The sequence below is a fragment of the Macrobrachium rosenbergii genome, chromosome 1 (assembly GCF_040412425.1).
Source record: "Macrobrachium rosenbergii isolate ZJJX-2024 chromosome 1, ASM4041242v1, whole genome shotgun sequence".
Classification (NCBI taxonomy): Eukaryota; Metazoa; Arthropoda; class Malacostraca; order Decapoda; family Palaemonidae; genus Macrobrachium; species Macrobrachium rosenbergii.
This window is the reverse complement of record NC_089741.1, coordinates 36,612,403-36,623,026: the sequence shown is the minus strand read 5'-3', so window position 1 is coordinate 36,623,026 and position 10,624 is coordinate 36,612,403. Positions and strand designations below refer to the sequence as shown.

Below are 10,624 nucleotides of genomic sequence, written 5' to 3'. Positions count from 1 at the left end.
GTGGCTTATTCTGCATCATGTGGCCATAACTGTTAAATGTGGTCTGTTAATGAGAAGACTTCTTGATATGCTCTTATATCGTGTGCCTTGGATAGTTGCTTGACACACACACAGAGAGAGAGAGAGAGAGAGAGAGAGAGAGAGAGAGAGAGAGAGAGAGAGAGAGAGGCGAGTTCCTCATCCTTAAAAATCCTGAGGTGACAGAGCACTCTCTTTTCCACAAATGCACTGACAATCTTGAAACCTACTCTTGGTACTCCCACCCTTTTCTTCTTCTTCTTCTTTCTTCTTCTTCTTCTTCTTTCTTCTTTAGGGCCGTTGTCTGACCGCGAACGCCGAAGAAGGAGAGGAGGAGGAGGAGGAGGAGTGAGGAGGAGGGGGAGGCGGAGGAGATAATTGTTCGCTTTGACCGTTATCATTGCCTGTAGTTTTACGCCGGAGCCGGAAATGTGCATTGTTGACACTTCCGTCGAAACAGATGAGACTCAGACAACCGTAAATCATTTTGTAGTTTATTGCTTGCGGTTTATTTTGCTTGACTGTGCGTAGCAGTTTAGGCGTTGAGAGAGAGAGAGAGAGAGAATCGTCTGGGAGCACTCATAATGCCGGTAAATTTGTAAATGTACTTAGTCTACAGGGGAGGATTATTATCCAAGATGTAAGGTTCATCTCATGAGGGTTTCGATAAGTCTTCTCTCTCTCTCTCTCTCTCTCTCTCTCTCTCTCTCTCTCTCTCTTATTATTATTATTATTATTATTATTATTATTATTATTATTATAGTGGATGACAGGACAGATAAATGTATACCGTGTATATTTTTGATTCATGGTGTACATATATATAATTATATATATATATATACACTGTATATATATATTTATATACATATATATATGCTTTTGGGGCAAGGTTTTCATGTACGTAGATTTCGTTGAATTCGATGGCTTTTTGGTTGTTGATCACCCTTGTATTAGTTCCCCAATGCTTTATAAATCTTTTGCGTTCTTCCAAATGTAGTTGATGGATAAAGAAACGATGATTGAATCTTTGTTCCATCTACTGGGAACACAACACCACAGCTGTTCCGTCACTTGTCGTGATCTCTTCAAAGTGTACTACTGCACATTATCTTCATGACGATTATTGACCAACTCATTAAGATTATCTTCGCCCTTATGGGAAACCGTTTGCCAGAACAACGGTTGTCATATGACACGGAGAAAAATGACAACAGTAGCCAGAAAAGTACCGTAAGGAAGCGACCGATTTACCTTCGATATTTTTCTAAGGGAACCTTAGAACCTTTGCGACGCCAGTTTTAGTAACCGTAAATCAGTCAGTCAAGCCTCTCCTAATACATGATGTTAAATGAAGAGGGTGCAAGCCGAAGAACAAATTCATATTTCTCTATGGCAGTTAATTAGCTTGGTGTATGTACTGTACACGATGCGACTTCTCGTTCGGTTTCCTGCTTTCGGCGCGGTCTTGCGCTGGACTTTGCGCCGTGCGGACGGTTCCAGCATGCGAGTTCAATAAACGCGATTATCGAATCGGACAAGTTTCAGTATTTTGGGCATTTATCTCACGAGTTCTGGCTGCATTGCGAGTGGAGGTCATTATTAGCCTACGCTCTCTCTCTCTCTCTCTCTCTCTCTCTCTCTCTCTCTCTCTCTCTCTCTCTCTCTCTCTCTCAATACTGCTGTTTACACACACATTCTCGCATGCTGTCTCGCGTACGATTTTCATATGAGGTGGCATTCGAAGGTCAGCATTATTATTATTATTATTATTATTATTATTATTATTATTATTATTGTTATTATTATTATTCAGAAGTTGAACCCTGTTCATATGGAGCAAACCCACAGGGGCCACTGACTTGAAATTCAAGCTTCCAAAGAATATTAAGATGTTCATTAGAAAGAAGTAACAGAAGGTAACTGGAAATACAGAAAGAAGAGATCAGTTACTAGAAAAGAAAAGACAAATTAACAGATTAATAAAGAATATATATATATATATATATATATATATATATATATATATATATATATATATATATATATATAGAGAGAGAGAGAGAGAGAGAGAGAGAGAGAGAGAGAGAGAGAGAGAGAGAGAGAGAGAGAAACATAATTGTTAACGCTTCTTTTCTCATCTAACCGTTACACTGCTGAACCAGAATCGGACACAACCCTGTTCACAGACCACCAAATTGGCGTGAATGCGGATTCACGACAGATAACACCACAGCGTTCTGAGCTTAATGTTCCAGTGATACTTAAAGATATTTTAAGATTCTTCGTAGACGTGCCGCTCGGTGTGGCCCGTATGATGTGCGGTTAGTTGCGGGTTCCTTCCGTCTATACGGTTTGTGCATGGCGATGTTTATTATTTGGGATATATATATATATATATATATATATATATATATATATATATATATATATATATATATATATATGTATACATAATGTGTGTACATAATACAGTAGGCGATTATCTTTTCGTTTTGCTATAAAAAAATTAGCCCTGGTGCTAATCTCGTCTTACATGCGTTTGGAAAAGGAAAAACGGAGGAAGATAGAACAGTCTGGGCAGACCCACTGACGCTTTCTTAAATGTGTGCTTGTGGGGTATTCAATTTTGTTGTTGTTGTAGATTCAGTTGGCCTTATACCAGCACAGGCTCTTGTTCATGGAGCAACCTGTAACCAATGAAAATTGTATTTAAAAAGTAAGGTTCTGTTATGGAACGAGAGTGAAGCAAAGCAAAATTTCTGTGCTATTATTTGTCAAAAATTAGACCCTGTCACCTATGCCAAGTATTTCAGGCACTGAAGCAAGACTCGCCTTTGGCTTAAATTCTGTGCTCTGCATTCTGAACAGCACATTTCTCTTCCAAACAGAAAACGATTCAGCATCTTCCCATTTCAATGTCCCAACGGGACAACTCGAAGTTCCTTCGACGGTCCCGTCTTCGTCAGATGAATTCAGGACTCCAGGGGACGGCGGTGGATGCCCTCTCTCCAGTTCAGCGCCTCAGGGAAGGTCCTTGCAATTGGATGACCTTTTCAGGTGATATATTTTATACACTAATTCTTGCGTACATGAGTGTAATGATACATAATGACATATTTATCGGGTTGTATGCAGAGTAGGGACACAGGGACATTCAGTGTTTCTCACGCCTACCCCTGTCTCCCTGCACTGCATTCGCTCCTATTTACCAAATAAGTGGTTGATTGTGACCCTACGTGTTTTCGTCAAGTATGTTTATTCTTTTTTCGTAATAATATCCCACTTTTTTCAGTTACGAGTCTGAATGGAGGTCTGCTCCTTACAACATCTTTCTGCAAGAGAGCTCCTGCAACCCCAAGCCGTCTTATCGAGTGTGGTGTGCGGTTGAAAGGTAAACAAACAGGCATCGAGTGTCTTCCATAACCTTTTGTTTGATTTCCACTCCTCTTTGTTTAAACTACAGTTGAATGGGTCCTCGGAACCTTGTTGGCATATTCATAATTTGCATCCAGGTGTTGGTTTTCATGAGTGCGCTTGGAAGAAGGTAAAATCATACAGAATCTCAAAAGTCACTTCAAAAATCAATGAAATATGAAATCTCTTGCACACATTCACATGATATTCAAAGGATTTCAGTGGAAATCGCCTTCAAAATACAAAGAAATTTAAGTAATAGAAGATATTTTGCCTTCTTCTATCGATAATTACCAGGAAACCAATCCATTGTCGTGTTTAGAGATTGATTCCACAGTTTGAATGAACTTACTTCGATACTGGAAAAAATAAAGGATATCGTGAGACTCCACTTGCAGTGATTTTGATCTGATGAAAATCAAATATGTAGAAAGCTCAGCTATTTACGCATTGAAATACTGACAGAATAAAGGGCGAATGTTTGCCTTTTTAATAATGAAAAAATGACAAAGTTGAGTCTCTCTCTCTCTCTCTCTCTCTCTCTCTCTCTCTCTCTCTCTCTCAGCGGAGAGTACATAGTGCATATTGTTTTACACTTGACAGATGTGGAACTCTGAAGTTACCGTTCGTGAGTTATACTATTCATCGTAATATCTCCTTTGTGCTAGACAAGGCAATGATTTATCTGAATGACATACTAAAGCACTCTTGCAAATATATGTTTTTTTCTGGTGATCTTCTTCAACATGTTTTAATGTTCGTGCGGATACCCTCTGCTTTGATGATTCTCTCTCTCTCTCTCTCTCTCTCTCTCTCTCTCTCTCTCTCTCTCTCTGCTTTGAAATGTCCTTCTTTCTTTCCATGGTAAAATTACGTCGTCTTTCAGACAAGTCAATGAATTATGTTGCTTTACAACAAATGTACATATACCTTGCCGCTGAAGGATGTGGCTTATTTATTTATTGTTTTGCCCAGTTGTCATCACAGCATATCAGGTCATGACGGCTGAAGGAGATGGCCCCACTTAAAAGTAGACTGGACAGATCTTGCCTATGAGTGCGCACCAAAGCCCTCAGTGTGATGGTCGCTGGTTTGGAAGAGGGACACTCACAACCATCCGATCCTACCGAAGGGACCAAATTATGCGTCCACCATAACCAGTTGAGCCCAGTGGAACCATCCGTCCTTTTTAATGAACTTTTCTTCATTTCAGTTTAGCCCAGCAGAACCCGGATGCCCTCGTATGGTACATCATGACCTCGCCTGTGGCAGATCAAAGCGATGACCTAGCTCCCTCGCTGACCCAGATCTACAAGAACTTGCGGGTGGCCAAAGTCGACTTGAAGACAGTTTTCTCAAACACGCCCCTGGAGGATATATACACGGCAGGACTGTGGAGGAAAAATAACAGTAAGCAGATCATTTGTGGTTGGTTGTTTTTACATTGCTGGCCTTATGCCAGCAGGTGCTCCAGCTCAGAGGCGGCCTGTAAGTGTGGGAATGTGTTGGAATGGATAAGAGGCCTGTTGTGGATCTCTGGACGCCAACCACACAGCTAAGACGCATTGAAAGGAGTTGTTATCCTTCTTCTGTTATCAGTTAAAGCTGATGTTCTACCTCAGGTAATCTAAGTGAAGAACCAGTCTACGTAAATATTAAGTTTTATTTTTGGTTACAGATACATTATTTAATGAAAAAGTAACATTTTCTGTATACTTTGTTTTATTAGTTCCACCGTTCCTCATTTGTCTTTTCCCCGTCCGAGGAAGTCCAAGGAAAAATCATTACAATTCCTTGACAGGAAGGTTCTTATAAATTTCACATTCCGTCCTATCTTCTCTTTCTAGGTCATTTAGAAATATTCTAACAAATACTCACCAGAAAGGAATTTAATCATAAATGCCCTTTTAGTTAGTATCTATTCAAAATCTAACATATGTTGTTCACAATTAATGCCCAGTAACCATCTCAAGAACTGACTGTAAATTTTTGGCTTGAACAGCGTGGCCTGAAATCAACCTAGCCGACATCATGCGTTTGGCAGTCGTGTGGAAGATGGGAGGCTTGTACGCAGACAGTGACGTCGTGTGCATTCGACAGGTGACTCAATTGACCAACATGATCGCCTGGCAGGAAGGATTCACTCTGGGCTCTGGCGTCTTTCACTTTTCCAGACACCATCCCGTTCTGAAGTTGGTCATGGAGTATATAAAAGATAATTTTCAGGTAAAATGTATAAATTTTGGGGGGGAGTCCTTTTCAAAAAATAAGAATCGTGAACTGAAGATGACAAAACAAGTGATTTTCATCTCAACTGAACAATGATAAATTATGAATTAGTAATGATAAATTATAGATGAGATTGTATTAGGCTCATCAGCTGATTAAATTAAGCTACACAAGGGCGAGCTTTCAAACATCAGCCTAGTAATCGATTGATGTAATCATGTATACTGGCATAGCAAATTAACCAAAGATTTTCCATTGCATCCGAAGCAAAACTGAATCATTCCTCCTCCTGGTTCTCTCTTACAACAGCCCGAGAAATGGGGTTCCAGCGGACCCATCGTCTTCACTAGATCCTGAAAGATCTGTGTGACGTGAAGGACAAGAAGAAAAGATGCCTTGGCGTATCTTTGCTTCCTATCAGATCCTTTTACCCGATTCCTTCGGTCATATGGAAGACTTTGTTCATGCCCCAGGACCCGAGGCCAATTAGGAAGGTAAGATTTCTCTCAGTAACAAAATTCAGTCAAATCTATGAAAATATCTTTAGTGTTTCAGTCTCCATTTCATTGCTCGTAGTCAGTAACAGGATAAAACGATTACATGCTTTAGAATCTGTCATATGTACGAGCATTTGATTGTGAGGTTACCTGAATAATTTATAGGTCACGGCACTTAATGACAGGTGGGCACACCTATAATAGCCCTTGGTATGCTAACAGTGTTGAGAATAAAAAGATCAAGCTGATTACTTTCTCAAGTTTCAACTCTCTAACTGTATAATCCCAGACAACGTATTTCCCCTCTCCGGTAAACGCTTAAACGCATCAATATGTATCTCATCTGTAATATGCATCAATATGTATCTATCGCCACAGAGATACCCATCGTCGTACATGATCCATTTCTGGAACCAGCTGAGCTACGACCAGCCGATCTTGAAAGGGTCGGGTAGCATCTACGACCAAGCCGCGTCTACGTTCTGCCCCAACACCAGAAGAATCGCGACTGAGCGGTCGTCCACATACTGAATCGTAGTAGGCAGTCGTCCAGATACTGAAACCTAAACAGTCGTCCACATACTGAATCGTAGGAAGTCGTACAGATACTGAATCGTAGGAAGTCGTCCAGATACTGAATCGTAGCAGGCAGTCCTCCAGATACTGAATCGTAGCAGGCAGTCCTCCAGATATTGAATCGTAAGAAATCGTCCAGATATTGAATCACAGGCAGATTGCCCCAGTTAACCAAAGATTTGAGTGTCTTTCTATTTCTCATTTCATATTTTTCAATTACCTAAGTTTTATTTATTTCGTGTTTTGTTATTGACCAGCAAGATTAGTGTTTGTAATCGTCGGCGAATGATGTCATTGCGAATGTGAATGTCTGATTGTCATTCTTAAGAAAACAATGTAAAGCGAATGTTATTACTCTCTCTGCTGAAAATATAAGTCGTGGAGAATCCATAATGAGAATAATCAATAAATATGGAAAGAAATGTTATTTTATGTCTTATGATATAAGAAGGTTTAAGGCTCCTCACTTACAAGTGAAGAATGTTCATGATTCCCCACTTATTAAGTAAGAACGTTTGTGGCTCCCTTTTACTTACAGTTAAGAGCGTTTGATTCCCTCACTTATCAAGTAAGAACGTTTATGGCTTTCTCAATTACAAGCGAAGAACGTTCATGAATAGCTCACATAACAGCTAAGAACGTTTATGGCCCTCTCACCCATCAGCCAAGAACGTTTATGACTCACCACCAGCTAAGAACGTTTATGGCTCTCTACCAACAGCTCTCTCCACTTAACTAAGAACGTTTATGGCTCACCATCAGCCAAGAACTTCATGGTTCACCAACTAAGAACGTTTATGGCTCTCATCAGCCAAGAACGTTTATGGCTCTCACTCAGCTAAGAACGTTTATGGTTCTCTCACTCATCAGCCACGAACGTTTATGGCTCTCACTCAACTAAGAACGTTTATGGCTCTCTCACTCATCAGCCAAGAACGTTTATGGCTCTCACACTCATCAGCCAAGAACGTTTATGGCTCTCACTCAACTAAGAATCACCATCAGCCAAGAACGTTTATGGTCGCTCAACTGTTCTCCATCCATCAGCCAAGAACAACACCAACTAAGAACGTTTATGGCTCTCTCACTCATCAGCCAAGAACGTTTATGGCCCCGCTCTAAGAACTTCATCAGCCAAGAACTTTTATATTCTCACCAACTAAGGAAAACGTTTTCTGGCTCTCCACCATCTCTTATGGCTCTCACTCAACTAAGAACGTTCATCAACCACGAATGGCCTCTAAGAACGTTTATGGCTCTCATCAGCCAAGAATGTTTATGGCTCTCACTCAACTAAGAACGTTTATGGCTCTCTCACTCAACAAAGAACGTTTCTGGCTAAGAACGTTTATGGCTCCATCAGCCAAGAACACTCACTCAGCTAAGAACGTTTACGGCTAAAATCAGCCAAGAACTATGGTCACTATCAAGATCTGGCTTTCACATCAGCCAAGAACGTTTATGGCTCTCACCAACTAAGAACGTTTATGGCTCACCATCAGCCAAGAACGTGGCTTCACCAACTAAGAACGTTTATTTCTCTCACCATCAGCCAAGAACATGGCTCGCCGACTAAGAACGTTTATGGAAGCCAAGAACGTTTATGGCTCTCACTCAACTAAGAACGTTTATGGCTCTCTCACTACGTTTATGGCTCTGTTTGTTTATCAGCCAAGAACGTTTATGGTAAGAACGTTTGGCATCACGCCCCCGAACACTCACTCATCAGCTAAGAACGTTTAACCAACAGATAAGAATTACTTATGAAAACTTCTGTCAACAGCCAAGGTTTTATGGCCCTCTACCCATCAGCTAAGAACGTTTATGGCTCTCACACTCGTCAGCTAAGAACGTTTATTCATCTGCTCACCTCTGCCTTCGTGACGAGAAATGTCTCCTTATCATTAAGAACCGCAATGAAATTGTTTTGTTGTCGTATTAAACTATTATAAATTAACTATTCTGGGTGGTTTTAGTGTCTTTTCGAAAATGATCAAAATGCAACTAACCACTGTCTTCACTTAATACACAATTATGGTGACCATTGGCTTGTGGCGCAACTTATTGTGCAAAAATATAGCATTAAATGCACTTTTCATTAACCTTTCAAATATTTAGTTTTAGTCTGTGTCGATGTGCTATTGTCAGCCTTATAACTTTTAGCTATAGAGTTTGGGATTCCCTTTTTCGGTTTACTGACAGGCGGACATTACTCTGTGGTATATACATAGTTTGAATGTTTCCCCATACTGTTAGTATGTTCCTGTATATATTTCATTGCATTATGTTATTGATTTTCGCCGATTTGATTAACAGAGGAGACTGTTAACCCTTCGACTTCAGATTGACGCGTAAATGCGTCGTCAAGATCAAACAGTTGCGTCAGTTATGGCGCCTTGACGCGCCACTTTGGGCGATTTTTAACTCGGTGAATATAACGCTAATTTATCCATTTATTTGATTTTTTATGTTTTCATAACCTTTAAAAATAAAGAAAGGGTATTTTATATTTACAATGATACTGGAATGAGTATCATAGCATTATCTAGAGACCTTGCAAACAGCGTGATAAAGAAACGCTCGCTTATCACTGCTCTGGACTTGGTTCAGACTGAACTTGCAGAGGTTTTGACTCAAGTGGTCAATCACAATAGATAACAAATATGAGAGGTAATAATCAACAAGAGATGAAACCTATTTATTTTATTATATTAGCATGAATGAGGATGATTTGGCATTTCTGATGCCCGTGGTTGATGAAATAAAACAAACAAACAAACAAGAAAGGTCTTCAGAAGCCGTTTCGTCTTACTTACACCATCGCGTAGGGAAGAAGATGATTGCCTCTTCAGTAAATGTGAGAATATCTGGTGGCTTAAACCTGCTCATTGTCCAGTAGGGCCGCCAGAAGCTAGGTCGGCGAAAAATTGACCCTGAATATATTACAATGGGCAGTTTGCTGCTGTCCTTATTCAGAGGTGGATAGTGTAGGATTTCAAAATCTCTGAAGAGAATAATGTCTGATTTAGTCAGAGGCGGCGTGAGCTGTAACCAAGCCGAGAATTGTCAAGGATTTTAATAGCCTGGAAGGGTGGAAAATATAGAATTTAGGCCAAAGACAACAGCGCTGGAACCTGTAAGGTCATTCAGAGCTGAAATGGAAATTGACAGTAAGAATGTTTGAAAGGTGTCAGGAGGAAAATTTCCAGTTACACTACTGAAAAAGTAAACATGGGAGATGGAAAGTCAGATGGAAGAGAGAATGTGAACGGAGTACGACCGTTAAAGGAATGAAAGAGGTTGCAGCTAGGCGAAAAGAAACTAATTAACCTTCTGTAACGCCTACAGTACACCACGAGGTGTAACTGACGCTACTAATTAGAAAGGGGTGAATGGTTTTTATCTGGTACAACGGCAGTGATGCAACGAGCTGTGACTATCTGGCGTAAGGAGCAATGTAAATTACAATGAAATGACAAAAGCCAATGAAGGATCTAAACCAGTAGAATGAAGTACAATAAATAAATGGATAAAACCCAAGAATCCTTTGAAAGTGCTCTTTGATAACCCACCCTTTTCATGTCTTTTCTGCTGGACCAGTAGAACAAAACTTTCTGCATAGAAGGCATAACGGATTGGGGTAAAAGGCTTGAGACCCCAGAATCTTTACGTCTTGACACTATCAAAACTTGGGAAAGGATATCGTCACTGTGCAGACGAACCTCCAGCACATAAGCGGAGACGGCTTTAACCGTTCTTCCCCATTCGTACAGCTGAGAATAGGAAATGAATGGAATAAGATTAATAAAAACGGTTAATAGGCCTGTCTTTCTTGCAAGAGGCCTAGTTTGTATAACCTCCTTGCTGGATTGTATTTATGTAAGTTG

General features: G+C 40.2%; 1 protein-coding gene across 1 annotated transcript; it reads left to right on the top strand.

Annotated features, from left to right (window-relative positions):
- Window positions 1-1,134: 1,134 nt before the first annotated feature.
- LOC136840212 (lactosylceramide 4-alpha-galactosyltransferase-like) lies at window positions 1,135-6,139 on the top strand. The gene is made up of 6 exons (XM_067106753.1): window positions 1,135-1,251; window positions 2,807-3,078; window positions 3,314-3,412; window positions 4,649-4,845; window positions 5,438-5,661; window positions 5,974-6,139. The coding sequence occupies exons 1-6, from the start codon at window positions 1,135-1,137 to the stop codon at window positions 6,019-6,021; spliced, it is 957 nt and encodes a 318-aa protein (XP_066962854.1). The 3' UTR covers window positions 6,022-6,139.
- Window positions 6,140-10,624: the final 4,485 nt, after the last annotated feature.